This window comes from Procambarus clarkii, chromosome 24 (genome assembly GCF_040958095.1).
Source record: "Procambarus clarkii isolate CNS0578487 chromosome 24, FALCON_Pclarkii_2.0, whole genome shotgun sequence".
Classification (NCBI taxonomy): Eukaryota; Metazoa; Arthropoda; class Malacostraca; order Decapoda; family Cambaridae; genus Procambarus; species Procambarus clarkii.
The window spans coordinates 26,384,246-26,401,711 of record NC_091173.1 but is presented as its reverse complement, the minus strand read 5'-3'; the positions used below and the strand labels follow the sequence as shown (position 1 = coordinate 26,401,711).

The following is a 17,466-nucleotide window of genomic DNA, read 5'->3' as shown; positions in this document are numbered from 1 at the left end:
CACTGAACCTAAGACTATAGAAACCAAGCTAACGTCGATTGAAATAAGGGTAAAAGGGATCGCTGCGTGCATGCTGACCAAGATATTGACTAGACCTAGAATCAGTTCACTTAAAAAATATAATCACTGGAGCACTAACTCTGGACAGAAGAGCCTCCAATAGCAACAGGTGGACCCATTGTGCGATAAACACCATCAATACATTCGATATAACAAACACAGTCACTGAGAATGGTGTCGACGAAATACATGCAGACTTTGTTATGCAAGCCCCTTGGGAATCTCTGCCAGCAGACTTTAAGATTATGGTTATTGAAGGAAAAAAGAACCAGACAAATCCTCATCTGCTACGTAACATTGCACAGATGCATATAGAAGCAAACTTGGCATCCAACAGCTTCACTTACTTCACAGATGGATCAGTAGACCAGCAGGGACAAGAAACCGGAGGTGCAGTTAAAGCAGGAAACTCTGTAAATAGTTGGAGACTCTCAAATGGGTGTTCGACTTTACAAACAGAGATGCTAGCCATTCAAAAGGCTTTGGAACATGCTCTTGCTCAACACCGACAACATGTTATCATACATACAGATTCCCGAACCGCCATTGAAACCTTGCAACAAGAACACATATGTGATAACATACATCTGATCACAAATGTCATATCATTAATGCAAACACTCAAACGACAAGGCCGACGGGTACTTATCAACTGGGTGCCAAGTCATGTGGGAATAATAGGAAATGACATTGCAGACGAAGCTGCAAAACTTGCAACTAAGAGAAGAAATGTAGATATTTACATACCACAGAGTCTATCACAGATTAAGAAAGTAATTAGAAACAGAGCAATGCAAAAGATGTAAAAGATTTGCAAAAGATAAGAAAAGCAATGCAAAAGATAAGAAAAGCCTTTGATACTGTTAATCACAACTACCTCTTACTTAAACTCCAGCATTATGGAATCCGAGGCCTTGCCCTTGACTACATCCGATCCTATCTTAGTGACAGACACCAATATGTAACCATCAATGATACAACTTCTTCCACTCTACCAATTACCGTTGGAGTGCCACAGGGCAGCATCTTAGGACCTCTTCTATTTCTTATATATATAAACGATCTGCCTAATGTCTCTAATATTCTCAAACCTATACTGTTTGCTGACGATACTACTCTTATCTATTCAAACCTCAACCCGCATACACTAAATAATGTTGTGAATAATGAATTAAAAAAAGTCCACTTATGGATGTCAACGAACAAACTAACATTAAACATCGAAAAGACTTACTACATCTTATTTGGAAGCAAATCATCAAATGCAATTCAGCTACAGATAGACAACATCAACATCAGTAATAAAAATGATGGCAAATTTCTTGGCCTATTCCTAGACAAGAGACTCAACTTCAGCACCCACATTCAACACATAACTAAGAAAGTCTCTAAGACAGTTGGTATACTCTCCAAAATCAGATATTATGTTCCTAACTCTGCTCTCCTCTCACTATATTATGCACTAATCTACCCCTATCTTAATTATGGTATCTGTGCATGGGGGTCTACCACTGCAAACCACCTTAAGCCCATCATCACACAGCAAAAATCTGCTATCAGAATAATAACTAACTCTGCTTTCAGACAACACTCAGCTCCATTGTTTAAATCCCTAAACTTGCTAAATATTAACTCCCTCCACACATTCTCTTGTGTCAACTACATTTACAAAACCCTGTTCTCAAATGCAAACCATGCTCTGAAACTCTCCCTGGACAGATGTAATAGGACCCATTATCACCACACCAGAAATAAATATCTCTTTGATATCCCCAGGGTCAAACTTAATCTGTGTAAACACTCTATGCAAATTAAGGGACCTAGTCTATGGAACACACTCCCTAGTGAATTGAAAAACTGTAAAACTTTTGCCTTATTTAAAAGCAAAACCAAAAAGTACCTAACTTCATCTTCTTAGTTTCCTACACTGAGCTTTAAATTTGCTCTGTACCTAGTGTTACCCAATCTCCTAATTTTTATGTAATATCAAACAACCTTATCATTGTGTTCATTGCTGTCTTCTTCTATGTGCTAGCCATATGCTGTATTGTGACTACCAATTTTTGTCAACTACCATTCAAGCTGTCATTGCAACCAATCTTATATTGTTTCTGCTGTATTGTGCCTACCAATTTTTTGTCAACTACCATTCAAGCTGTCATTGCAATCAATCTCAGCTACCTATGTGCTTTAATATACTGTACCTACAATTTTCTCTCATCTTTTTTTTTCATTTCATGTAATCTGTTATCATTTTTTTGTCTATAATTTTTGCAAGTATTTACCTCCTTAAAATTTTCTTAGATTAAGGACCTGCCCGAAACGCTGCGCGTGCTAGTGGCTTTACAAGACTGTAATTACCATATTTGTATCCTCACATTCCTTATGTACATTCTTGTATATGCATAAATAAATAAATAAATAAATGTACAGTGACCACAACACAGCAGTTGCAACATCAGGATCTGCGGGTTGGTACAAGAATTCAACCAACTACGAACCGCTTAGTTTGATGAAAGGGAACAGTAGAGCAACAGAAGTACACTTACATCGCATCAGGCTTGGATACCCATGTGCATGGGAAATAGGCTTACAGGTTCCGGAAGATGAGAGGAAATATCAACACTGTGGCGAAATGCCCGACAGACCACTGGAACATTATCTAACACAGTGCACAGTTACAAACCCATTAAGATTTCAACTTAGATTCAATAGAGCAGAAGAAGTTGTTAAACACATATTGCAAAATCTTACTGAAGCGACCATTCGAGTCATAAATACTCATACTCCGCCCAAGTAAAACAGAAACAAGCAACATTTAGTGGGCCAGCCAGAGGCTTAGGGCCCGCACAGGAATATCCATGAAAAAAAGAAAAAAGGGTACACTCGGGGACATCTAAGATAATCTCAAAGACATCAGGAATACTTTTTGATACATCAAGAATACACTCTAAGACATCAAAAATACTCTTCAAGACATCAAGGATACTCTCAAAGATATCAAGGATACACTCAAAGACATCAAGAATGCACTTGGAGACATCAATGTTACACTCAGAGACGTCGAAAATACTCTTCGAGACACCAAGGATGCCCTCAGAGGCATGAGGGATATTCTATGAGACATCTTCATTCATTAAAAAATATCTCCAAGACAGCAATAATATGTTCTGAGATAATTTAATTATCAATTGTGCTCTTTAACCTGTCTTTATGTAAAAAGAATACTCTTTAGGGTTTCTTTATGCATTTAATAAACTCACACTGTAACAAACATTGTGGAATGCAAGGCCATGTTCTGAACTACATTACCCTATCTAAGTGACAGACACCAATGTGTAGCCATCAATAATATAACCTCTCCCACTCTACCATTAACCGTAGGAGTGCCACAGGGCAGCATCTTAGGACCTCTCCTATTTCTTATATACATCAATGATCTGCCTAATGTCTCTAACATTCTTAAACCAATATTATTATTATTATTATGGATTATTATTATTACACCTATAATATACCTATATTATTATTATTATGGATATCAACCAACAAACTCACAGTAAACATAACAAAGACCTACTACATCCTATTTGGAAGTAAATCAACAAATGCAATTGAGCTTGAGACAGACATCTTACATATGGTATGTGTGCACGGGGTTCAACCACTGTAAACTACCTCAAGCCTATCATCACCCAGAAAAAATCTGCTATCAGAACAATAACAAACTCTTGTTTGTTATTGTTTAAACTCAATTCTTTCAGAAAACATTCAGCTTCCCTGTTTAAATTCCTAAACATAAACTCACTCCATACATTCTCTTGTGCCATTTACATATACAAAACCCTGTTCTTAAATGCAAACCCTGTTCTGATACTCTCCCTGGACAGATGTAATAGGACCCGTTATCACCACACCAGAAATAAATATCTCTTTGAAATCCCCAGAGTCAAACTTAATCTGTGTAAACACTCTATGCAAATAAAGGGACCTAGTCTATGGAACTCACTTCCTAATGAATTGAAAAGCTGTTTAACTTTTGCCTTATTCACAAAATAAAACCAAAAAGTACTTAATTTCATCTTCATAGTTAATAGTTTAATAGTTTCATTTTCATAGAAGATTAATAGTTAATCTTCATAGTTTCCTACCTAGTGAAACTCTAGGTAGGAAAACTCTAGGTAGACTAAACTCGGAATGTATCTATTGCTACCCAATCCCCCAAATATATGTGCCTAAGCCATTCAACTTTACCACTGTTATCATGGCTATTATCTTATATCATGGTAGTTATATTGAATGCATATTTTGCTGCATTATACCTTGAAATAATCGTCAAATTATGCTACAATGTTGATAACCCTCAAACTCTACCTTAGTGTACCTACTAATCTTTGTCAAATTTTCTTACAATGTGTCTGTAAACATTTTTAAAATTTTGTTAGAAATTACCTACTTAAAATTACCTGTTTGATTAAGGACCTGCCACAACGCTATGTGTGCCAGTGGCTTCACTAGAATGTAAAAATCATCAGTGCTCTGTACTCTCATAAACCCAATGTACCTTCTAGCATGTAAATAAATAAATAAGTAAAATTATTAATTTAAAATGTATTTTCTTATCCACTTTATTTTATTCTCTGAAAAAAATGCATTTAATCTTTAACAAATATCTCTTGAAAAGAACAAACAAATATATATAACAAAATCCTCTGAAAATGCTTAAATACCCATTGTACCCATTAACCCTTGAAAATGCATAAACACCAATCTCTAACAAAGTCTTTAAAATTGCTTAAACAAATGTATGAAACATAGATTGACAAACATAAATGTCACACAGGAAACGTAGATACAACTGATAAGATGTGTAACTTTAATGCATTAATTGATGAAAAACATAAACATAAGAGCAATAGAAGGGAAGACAAAGTATGACAAAGCATGAAGGATTAGATGTTGTAAACAGACTTTCCTATAAATTATTTGAAAGTTAGAGGAAATATAAAATGAACAACAATTCGGTGGGGATGTGTTAGGTTAATCTATATAAATAATAATGTAAATGTTCGATTGTTCAAAATCGCTAATCTCTAAAAGTTCTCCACTGATTGCTTTGAAATTTTCCCACAATGTTCCATTCGCATCTGAGCGAGTTTTTATATACACACTGTATAGATGTCACGTCTGTGACGGGAAAAAACTTGTTTTTTTTTTAATAACTGTGTTTTCAAATGTTTTTCATGTGAGGGGTAATCTTCGAAACCTCTTTACCGATTGCTTTGAAATTTTGACACTACATTGCATTCGAATAGGCGCGTGTTCTTATATACTTATTATATACATGCATCACCTGTAACAGGAAAAAACAGGCTTTTCTTTAAAAACAGCGCCATCTGTTGGACGTAAGAGCAACACATGCTGTAATATCCGAAAAATCTTCACTGATTGCTTTGAAATTTTGACATAGCATTGCATTCGAATAGGCGCGTGTTTTTATATACCTACTATATAGATGTCACACCTTTGACAGGTAAAAACATGTTTTTTTATGGAAAACAGGGCCATCTGTTGCACATAATACCAACACACGTTACACTAAATATGTTACGATTCCATTTCAATGTTTCCGATGACATTGATAATTTGAATTTTCATATATTTCGTGTGATTACGAGTTCCCAACGCTGCTGCTTGCTTCATCTAACATTGGGGACATCACCTCCGCTTGGATAAGTAACTATCTATTAGTTTTTTCTGGCCATAATAACTTTTAGATCGTCCGGCTGTTATGACGTTGGAACACCAACATGATCCGAGTAAGTTTAATTCCTTGAACGGTTGATCCCTTTCATGGAGATTAACTGAAATTGTTATAACTTTATAGAAGTTACATTGTACATTCTTCACAGAGTGGAAGGATACCAGTGGGAGTTAGTCATCTCCACTTGTGAGTCACGTGTCTACGACGCCATCACGTTGAGGCTAGAAGTTGACTGATTTCGGAAGACTGTCAGACGCACTTCAAATTTGCATAACATAATTACATGTTCTAACAACAAGTTGTTAGAACATGTAATTACCTGCTCGACAGCTAAGTTTATAAACCTTTAGTTATGATATTGTAGTTAGTTTACTAACTCCATAGCCATTATTTACCTATACAAATTTATCATGGAAATTATTCAAACATATTAAATTCATTAGGTTGATGTATCATTACTGACTACCCGCCAGAATGTTCTAGATGTGGAAACATCCAACTGATAATTAAACCTCATTCACTCCACTCACAAATTATTTTTACAGTCCTTCTAAATAATCTATAAATATAATAAACTATTTGTTGGAAAATTTCCCACAATATGAGAGAGAAACAACCGTTTAATGGAAGTTACAGAAATAAGAAGTGTTACAAATGTTACGAAAAGTTGCATATGTTTAGCTTGATGTAACACTTAAAGTTGATTGTGACTACATAATGACGCAACTTATAGTTTAAATATGATGCACAATTGACACAATTGACATAGAGTAATTTATATATTAAATGACAAGTAATGTTTGTTACAATGCGAGTTTATTTAATGCATACAAAAGTCCTAATGTGTATTCCTTTTACATAAAGACAGGTTAAAGAATACGAATGTTAATTAAATTATCTGGGAACATGTTATTGCTTAAGAACATGTCTTAGAGAGATTCTTTAATGTATGAAGATGTCTTATAGAATATCCCTGATGCCTCCGAGGGCATTCTTGGTGTCTAGAGGAGTATTCTTAACGTCTCTGAGTGTAACATTGATTCTTGATGTCACGAAGAGTATCTTTGATGGCTTTGAGTGTATCTTTGATGCATCTGAGTTTATTCTTGATGTCTGGAAGAGTTTCCTTGATGTCTCTGAGAATATTCTTGATGTCATTGAGATTATCTTGGACGTCTTTGAGGGTATGCTTGGTGTCTCTGGGTATATCATTGGAACAAAAAGATGGTATGAGACATTTGATGTGTAACGATGTTTCGGAGATGAACTTTAGTTTAGAAATATTATGAAGAAATTACTCCATGAAGCATGTAACAAGTTGTAAAGAGAACATGTGGAGAACATGTTAGAACATGTAAGTGACGGAGGTGTTGTGTATTTACACTTGAGTCATGACAAAATGTGGTAATAAGATTTGCGGTATGAGCTGTTTTACAAGAAACACCGTTCCATAAGACCTCGTCTCATGGAACAGTTAGAATCAGAACATTATAGTTATAGATGAACACGAAAAATGAGAGATGTGAACACAAACTCAAATTCCAATTTTCGCAAGGCAGACTTGAGAAGGGATCTAGGGAGGGAGAGGTTGGGGGGGGGCTGAGTAGGGGGTGGGTGAGGGGGAATATAAGGGCGTGGGAAGTTAAGGGGTGAGGGAGGAGATAAGGAAGCAGATGGGAGCGGGGAAAATGGAGGGTGGGAGGTAGGTGCGGCTGGGGGAGGGGGGGGGGAGTTAGGTGGAGAGAGGGAGAAATAAGGCAAGTTATGACAGGTTATTATTACGTGGCTAGTCCTGGCTAGTCTTTATTTACACAGGTGTATTGAGGGGTAAGGTTACGACTTACGTCTACTGTAATAAAGGCGAGGGCAAAGGTGAGGGCACTTGTTCTAAAATAACTAAGTTTGGTGAACACTGAACTTAGGCAGCTATGTATAACATGAATTGTTCTATTTTACGATGTCAGAAATAGCTACCTTTTAAATATTATGAAAATTGAACAGCTGATAGCGAAAATACACGAGTAAACTAAGGCGGGGGGACAAGAGCTGAAGCTCGGTAACTTTATTTTCTGTTTTACTACATCTGAAATAACTATATTTTAAATTTCGGCGAAATTGAACATTTAATAGCTAAACTACAGACGCGAACTAAGGCAGAGGACAGGAGCTGAAACTCGCAAACTCTATTTTCTTCTCCTAATAAGTCTGAAATTACATCGGGTTTAAATCTCTGGGGACTCGAACTGTTAATAACGAAGCTATACAAGTAAACTAAGGCGGGGGACAGGAGCTGGAACTCGGTAGCTGTCTTGTTCTTATTTACTACGCGCAGAATATAAAAATTGGGCTATTAGCAGCGAAGATATAGATATAGTGAAGATTAGTAGTCAACGTATAGAGCCGGGTCCAAGAGCTATCATCGATACGCGGAATCACTTAACAATGCTTAAGACCGTAGAGTTTATTTTCCCCGTAAGAACCTCCTTTTTAAGACCGCAGCGACGATATTTGTTTTTTTTTCTTTTTTATTTATAAAACAAAAGACACTACAATGAAAGCATACAATATAGAGGCACCGAAACACCAAAGTGAACCCAAGCTCCAGCTCCACACCACCAACAAGCTCCAGCTCCACACCACCAGCAAGCTCCAGCTCCACACCACCAACAAGCTCCAGCTCCACACCACCAGCAAGCTCCAGCTCCACACCACCAGCAAGCTCCAGCTCCACACCACCAGCAAGCTCCAGCTCCACACCACCAACAAGCTCCAGCTCCACACCACCAGCAAGCTCCAGCTCCACACCACCAGCAAGCTCCAGCTCCACACCACCAGCAAGCTCCAGCTCCACACCACCAGCAAGCTCCAGCTCCACACCACCAACAAGCTCCAGCTCCACACCACCAACAAGCTCCAGCTCCACACCACCAGCAAGCTCCAGCTCCACACCACCAACAAGCTCCAGCTCCACACCACCAACAAGCTCCAGCTCCACACCACCAACAAGCTCCAGCTCCACACCACCAACAAGCTCCAGCTCCACACCACCAGCAAGCTCCAGCTCCACACCACCAGCAAGCTCCAGCTCCACACCACCAACAAGCTCCAGCTCCACACCACCAACAAGCTCCAGCTCCACACCACCAGCAAGCTCCAGCTCCACACCACCAGCAAGCTCCAGCTCCACACCACCAGCAAGCTCCAGCTCCACACCACCAGCAAGCTCCAGCTCCACACCACCAACAAGCTCCAGCTCCACACCACCAGCAAGCTCCAGCTCCACACCACCAGCAAGCTCCAGCTCCACACCACCAACAAGCTCCAGCTCCACACCACCAACAAGCTCCAGCTCCACACCACCAGCAAGCTCCAGCTCCACACCACCAGCAAGCTCCAGCTCCACACCACCAGCAAGCTCCAGCTCCACACCACCAGCAAGCTCCAGCTCCACACCACCAACAAGCTCCAGCTCCACACCACCAACAAGCTCCAGCTCCACACCACCAACAAGCTCCAGCTCCACACCACCAACAAGCTCCAGCTCCACACCACCAACAAGCTCCAGCTCCACACCACCAACAACTGAACCCAACATTTATAAATTCATCATAGATCAATACAAATACAAACGTCACAGCAAATACAAACACAAATGAATACATTATTACAAACACATAGGACAATCGTCATTGAGCAAAGAACGTAAATCAGAAAACATGAAACAACAAATTGAAAGATATAATAAACACACAATAATAACCTGCACAACCCAGACGGGGCGGGCCACAACCCAGACGGGGCGGGCCACAACCCAGACGGGGCGGGCCACAACCCAGACGGGGCGGGCCACAACCCAGACGGGGCGGGCCACAACCCAGACGGGGCGGGCCACAACCCAGACGGGGCGGGCCACAACCCAGACGGGGCGGGCCACAACCCAGACGGGGCGGGCCACAACCCAGACGGGGCGGGCCACAACCCAGACGGGGCGGGCCACAACCCAGACGGGGCGGGCCACAACCCAGACGGGGCTGGCCACAACCCAGACGGGGCGGGCCACAACCCAGACGGGGCGGGCCACAACCCAGACGGGGCGGGCCACAACCCAGACGGGGCTGGCCACAACCCAGACGGGGCGGGCCACAACCCAGACGGGGCGGGCCACAACCCAGACGGGGCGGGCCACAACACAGACGGGGCGGGCCACAACCCAGACGGGGCGGGCCACAACACAGACGGGGCGGGCCACAACCCAGACGGGGCGGGCCACAACACAGACGGGGCGGGCCACAACCCAGACGGGGCGGGCCACAACACAGACGGGGCGGGCCACAACCCAGACGGGGCGGGCCACAACACAGACGGGGCGGGCCACAACCCAGACGGGGCGGGCCACAACACAGACGGGGCGGGCCACAACCCAGACGGGGCGGGCCACAACCCAGACGGGGCGGGCCACAACCCAGACGGGGCGGGCCACAACCCAGACGGGGCGGGCCACAACACATACTGTAAACCCCAAAACGGCACAAATAAACACCAGAAACAAAATTACAAAATTAAAAATCGCCAAACACACACACAACCCACGGAACACCCAGCACACACAGTACTAACATTGCGAACGCCCGACAGGAACACACAGGAACCGGGAACTAGCGTCAACCACACCCCAAACACACATGAAAGTAAATACCGGATCACGCAGGGCCTGGCCCCCCCCCCCAAAAAAAAAAAAACATAAAACACACACACACACACACACACACACACACACACACACACACACACCAGAAAGCACACACACACACACACCCATAACACCACAGAAACAAAACAGACATTATAGCATACACAGCAACAAGTATAAACGTTCAGGGAGCATATCATGCAAGCACACACACTACGCATATTTATCATGAAACTCCCGCGCCAGAAACCACAAGCAGTACGCCTCCCAAATGAGCTTAACGTCAACGGACACCCGACTACCAGGCGACGCACAAGGCTGAGGCATCAGATCCGGCACCCCAGAAACAAAACACTTAGCCCTCGGTACCCATATTGTAGAGGAGTACCACGGAACCGGACGCACCCGGTCATCCATGGTGACTTCCAAAGATTGCGACGCACTGAGCATGACCCCCTGAGGGTGCAACCACAGGGAGGGGTGCCGCACGAGGGGGGCTGATCACTATGGGACATACTAGGGTATCCACAGAGAGCCGCATTGAGAGTCACACGGGCCTTCACACCAGGGGTAACCACAGGGGACACATGCGCCAGGGCCCCCACCACCGTGCACAGTATCATAGGCCTCACGGCTCATATCCTTCCTGAGTACCACTACGAGGTCACGATCACTAGGGGCAACATCCCAAGGACAGCCTATGTGCGCTCCGTCATAGACTATGCCGCACCAGTTCTGTGCACCTACTCCCAAAGCGATATGAAAAAGCTTGAACGCATTCAAAATGAAGCCATGACAATCATTCTTGGAGTTCCAAGAACTGCCAAAACGTCTAATCTACGAGAGGAGTTGTCCCTTCCCAGTGTTAAAAGCAGAATTCAGGAGCTGAATACTAAGTTTGCAATTAGGATAGCCAGAGATCCCCATTACAAAGATATTGCTAAGAAAAAACTGAGCTCTGTGCTACTTTCAGGGGGAAACAGGAGAAGCAAAAAATGGCTTCACAGATCAGTCTGCTACCTCGAAGAGCTTCACCTGCTTGAGCAAGCCCGTGAGCTCCTGCCTGTAGAGAGGTTACCTCCCTGGGAGGATGACTCATGCAAGATCATCATCAATGAAATGGCAACGAAAAAATCCAACATGATACCACAAGAAATGAGGCACAAGTATCTCGAGGAAATTTATAAAGAAGCCGGAGATGAACTAGATCAAATCTACACTGACGGGTCATCTAATCCTGTCAATGGCAGGGCTGGTGCAGCATACACGGTAATCAAGGATAATACTTTCCAAGGCAGAAATGAAGAAAAAGCGCGTATTGAGAGCTATGCCTCTTCAACGCAAGCAGAGCTAACTGCCATTGTTATGGTGTTAAGGTTTCTTGAACGGAACACTAATGGTGCAGTGATTTGCACCGATTCAAAAGCAGCACTGCAAAGCCTAAGTAAAAATCGGGCAGAAAATCTTGCAATAGTCGCTGAATTTAAGAGAGCTGTGAGAGTACTTACCAATCAGGGAAGAGTCATCAAGTTTCTGTGGATCCCCTCCCATGTTGGAATATGTGGGAATGAACGAGCAGATGTGCTGGCTGCTGAAGGCGCTGAAGGAAACCATATTGAATACTTCATACCCATGACTCTACTACAAATTAGAGGTATTGTCGGCAACATCACGGTGACAAGTTAACTGAGGAAAGGAGGATAGTAGCACAAACCAGTGAATCTATACGATGGTACAACGTGGTTGCAGCTGGCAATCCCAATCATTATGGCCGAAGAGGAGGAGGACGAGGGATAGAATCAGTAATAGCGAGAATCCGTCTTGGATACAAATATCCTTAGAGATATGGAATGGAAACAACAGTTGATCAGCGAAGTTGCAGAATCTGTGATGAGAGTGACGGACACCGCCTTGACCACTATCTACGTTAATGTGAACACCTGAGAGACATAAGGAATATGTGTAGAATAATAAACCCCACATTGTTTGAGTTAAGAAAACACTATTTGTCAAATATTGATACTGGTCTTAAAAGATTCCCCCATTTTGCACCCGCAAGATAACGTAAGCTTTTACGGGTTGATAGATGTTAATCTTCTTGTTTGAGGAGCTGTTCACTTGAGACAGTTAAGCAAGTCCCAGCTGTGTCTGGGTACAAGTGACAGGATGAACAACCCAGCGGGTTTTCTTCCTATTGGGGAGTGTTGTACATGCTGCTATGATGGTGTGTCCACTCACAAGATGAGTGGCGCTGCCCAATAAACTCGCCCCTCGGGGCAAAATTTAAAAAAATTAAAAAAAAATCCCAAGGAGGCGATCCAACAGCAGTAGGCACTGGAGGCGACACAGGAGGCCTCACAGGTCTCACTATCAACCTCATCGTCACACTAGGCAGCCCACCCACGAGGGGGTGACACGCTCCTAGCCCTCCGGGATAGCTTGGACACAGGCCGCAGATCATCTGAACTGTCTCCCCCAGCAGGAGGCACCCGAGTAGAGCTCACGGCTGGCTGCATCTCACTGTGCAACACGCGAGCCGGATAAACAACAGCCGCACCCACAGGGGGTACAGGCCCACACCCCACCGGCGACACTAGAACAGGAACTGGAGATAAGGCCGGCGGGGCAGGTGGAGGCAAAGGAGCCGGCTGCGGCGAGAAATCCGACGGCGGGGATGGGTCCGCATCCACCACTACCCCGACACCCACACCACGAACCGCACTTACTGGAACGTCACCCGACACCGGGACCGTCCTCTCACAAGTGGTACCGCCCATAACCGAGACATCCTCATGCTCAGGCAATGGAGGAAAATCCGCCTCATAGAACACGTTAATCCGATTATACATCCGAGCGTCGCAGGCAGCAGCCAAATGCCCACGGTAGGAGAAGCAGACCGTAAAGCCAGCAAGTTTGAAAGAAGAAGGCACATTCCTACGAAGAACCATTTTAGCTGTCCTGCAGCCATTATTGAGTCTCTTAACGTCGCCGGTCGTGTACCTACATACACGAATAGAGTCCACACGCCCATACCTGGCAAGAGTCCTACGGAGAAGATCCTCAGACATTTCAAACGGTGCATTCCTAATTGACACGTATGTGTACTCCACACTCAAATTCGTCACAGTCACAGAGCCGAGACCATAGTTCAGCCGCACCTCCTTATCCTCATACTGGTCGAGAAGCCTCCTGAACAAGCCACTCTCGGCTAACTTCACAACCACTCTGTCCTCACGAACGACCTGTAGACCAGCGAGATCTTCCACCTTCACGCCCATAACTGCAAACAGAGTGTTGCTGATGACGCCAATATCCACCCGACAGGTAAATGTCAGCCCAGCCGAGTCCTTCCTCCTCAGTGGCGGCACGTAAGTCCCCATACTGAGACTGGAAAAGTCACCCCGCAATGGCAAACAACCACCCGACAGGGTAACCGACAACTGACCAGCAGGGAGACCAGAGGAACGTCCATATTTGGGGACTGAAAAAAAAATTGAGCCAAAAACGTATGACAGGGTAACTGGGAACTGTCAGGTCTGCTAAGGCTATTTTCCTGGACCCAAAACCAAAATTGAACGGCTTGTGGTCTCCCCCTATTGCTATCTTGTGTGGTGGGGGGAGGTGGGGAACAAGCCGGGTGGTACCGTGTGGTGGGGGGGGGGGGACAAGCCGGGTGGTACCGTGTGGTGGGGGGGGGGGCAAGCCGGGTGGTACCGTGTGGTGGGGGGGGGGGACAAGCCTGGTGGTACCGTGTGGTGGGGGGGGGGCAAGCCGAGTTGTACGTGTGTTGGGGGTGAGGGGCGGGCGGGAACAAGTCGGGTGGTACCGTGTGTGTGTGTTGGGGGATGGGGGGAGGAGGAGAACAAGCCGGGTGGTACCGTGTGTGTGTGGGGGGGGAGGGGGAGTACAAGCCGAGTAGTACCGTGTGTGGTGGGGCGGGCGGGGTGAAGCCGGGTCCGACCATGTGGGAGATGTTCTTGGAGTTGAGCCACTTGACAATGATGAACTCCCCGAGCGCTGAGAAGATGAACACCATGCACCCCGCCATCCACACGTCGATGGCCTGCACAGGAGAAAGGACGGGTCAGGCACCTGAGAGATGGGGTCAGGCATCTGAGAGATGGGGTCAGGCATCTGAGAGATGGGGTCAGGCACCTGAGAGATGGGGTCAGGCACCTGAGAGATGGGGTCAGGCACCTGAGAGATGGGGTCAGGCAGCTGAGAAGCAGGGTCAGGTAACTGAGAGACTGGAATCTGGAAGCTGAGAGGTACGATCAGGGAGCTGAGAGAAGATATAGAAGATCAAACACCTAAGATATAGTCCTTATGAGAAAAAATGAAAAATGCAGGATAAGATCTGGGAATAAATTCAAGTTATTATCCCTACCGATTATTAATTAATAGGGACGAAAGGCAATGTAAACCTTTCTGAAAAAATAAGATACTGGCCTTAAGTGTCAAATGGATGGAATGATAATTTGATAGATACAAATTATCATTCCATCCTCGAGAGAATGGATGATATGATAATTTCAGACGAAATAAGTATTATGCAGATATCGTTGCTCACAATATTTATATTTAACCTAACTTAGCCATCCTAGGTCTAACTCATGCTATCTGAGGCCTAATATAGTATATATATATATATATATATATATATATATATATATATATATATATATATATATATATATATATATATACGCTATATCAGGCCTAGGAATATATTAGTATGGGTTTTAACTTTAGTTTTTCTTGATTGAATAAAAAAGTACAAAAAGCTGCTTACCGGGGCTCCATATTGGTTACAGTCGACTACAGAGTTACATTAGCAGGCATTTGACTGTATTTGCCAGTTCAGCGTCAAGATATACAGATAATTGTATACAGCAGCAGGTATAGATACATAGAGGTGGTTGAGGGCTCGCGGGCCACGAACCTTGACGTAGGCGACGGGCGGGAGGCCCTCCTTGATCCCGGTGAAGAGTGTGGTGAGGGTGAGGAGCGAGGTGACCACCAGCGTCACGCGCCCCGGGATGGCGTCCAGGTCCATCCAGAAGCTGAACCAGGAGAGCGCCACCACCAGGAAGGACGGCACGAAGGTCTGCACCAGGTGGTGACCGATCTCCCGGGAGAACTCCAGCTCCAGCACCAGCTGCCGCACGTCTCGCTCACCATCTGCCAGCACAGAGCACCACTAACAGTCAACACACCTCGCCCACTCGTACCCATTAGCTTAGAAATTAAAATCTCGTAAAAATAAAAAATAAAATGATGTAAATCAAAGACCATGAAGAGACAGACCATAAATAATTCCCAGGAGACCAAACGTGTGAGAGTAACGTTTAATGAACAAAGGTTTAACGTTGCCAACCATGATTCATTGTTAGATCACCGTTGTTTGTTCGCCCCCTGGAGGGTTGAGAGCCGGGGTTCTGTTGGTTGAGGGAGAAGTGTACGGTTGACGGAGGGTTGAGGGGGGAGGTGTACGGTTGACGGAGGGTAGAGGAGAGGGGGAAGGGAGAGGGTCACTTACGGCCGAGCTCGTCAAAGGACACGTTCCTGACGTAGTTGTTCAAGGGCTTCTTGAGGGAGAACTGCAGCAACTTGAGCTCCTTGTTCAGCATCACCGGCGAGAACTTCCTCCAGTTGAACTTCACCTCGTTTGGCGAGTACATGACTGTGGGAGAGTACAGAGAAGGTTGACATTACTGTTGGAGAGTACACGGAAGGTTGAAATTTCATTGTTAAAATTTACTTGTGTTTTGTGTGTCTTCTCATTACCTTACCACAGACGAAGTTCCAGATTTTCTATTTTTTGTTTCTATATGTGACGAGGCCATACCCCTAGCTTTTGAACAGCCGAACACCAACGCGTTACCGTCACAATATATATATATATATATATATATATATATATATATATATATATATATATATATATATATATATATATATATATATATATGCGAACAAGCCTGAATGGTCCCCAGGACTATATGCAAATGAAAACTCACACCCCAGAAGTGACTCGAACCCATACTCCCAGAAGCAACGCAACTGGTAACTACAGGGCGCCTTAATCCGCTTGACCATCACGGCCGTCAAAAGGAAGTGATAGCCGAGGCTATTTGAGCCACTTCCCCGACGGCAACTCGGATGGTAATCTTGGGCATAGCATTTCACCAAATCACCTCATTCTTTGGGGCACACGTGAGGAACACAAATGCGAACAAGCCTGAATGGTCCCCAGGACTATATGCGAATGAAAACTCACACCCCAGAAGTGACTCGAACCCATACTCCCAGAAGCAACGCAACTGGTAACTACAGGGCGCCTTAATCCGCTTGACCATCACGGCCGTCAAAAGGAAGTGATAGCCGAGGCTATTTGAGCCACTTCCCCGACGGCAACTCGGATGGTAATCTTGGGCATAGCATTTCACCAAATCACCTCATTCTTTGGGGCACACGTGAGGAACACAAATGCGAACAAGCCTGAATGGTCCCCAGGACTATATGCGAATGAAAACTCACACCCCAGAAGTGACTCGAACCCATACTCCCAGAAGCAACGCAACTGGTAACTACAGGGCGCCTTAATCCGCTTGACCATCACGGCCGTCAAAAGGAAGTGATAGCCGAGGCTATTTGAGCCACTTCCCCGACGGCAACTCGGATGGTAATCTTGGGCATAGCATTTCACCAAATCACCTCATTCTTTGGGGCACACGTGAGGAACACAAATGCGAACAAGCCTGAATGGTCCCCAGGACTATATGCGAATGAAAACTCACACCCCAGAAGTGACTCGAACCCATACTCCCAGAAGCAACGCAACTGGTAACTACAGGGCGCCTTAATCCGCTTGACCATCACGGCCGTCAAAAGGAAGTGATAGCCGAGGCTATTTGAGCCACTTCCCCGACGGCAACTCGGATGGTAATCT

General features: G+C 44.4%; 1 protein-coding gene across 1 annotated transcript in view; it reads right to left on the bottom strand.

Annotated features, from left to right (window-relative positions):
• The window catches only part of LOC123753236 (glycine receptor subunit alpha-3), a 147,877-nt gene that overhangs the window by 15,831 nt on the left and 114,580 nt on the right, over window positions 1–17,466 (bottom strand). Inside the window, exons 5-7 of the mRNA XM_069330758.1 lie at window positions 16,054–16,197; window positions 15,457–15,695; window positions 14,437–14,577 (exon numbers count right to left, since the gene is read on the bottom strand). Coding sequence (XP_069186859.1) covers window positions 14,437–14,577; window positions 15,457–15,695; window positions 16,054–16,197 — 524 coding nt within the window. The remainder of the gene's footprint in view (window positions 1–14,436; window positions 14,578–15,456; window positions 15,696–16,053; window positions 16,198–17,466) is intronic.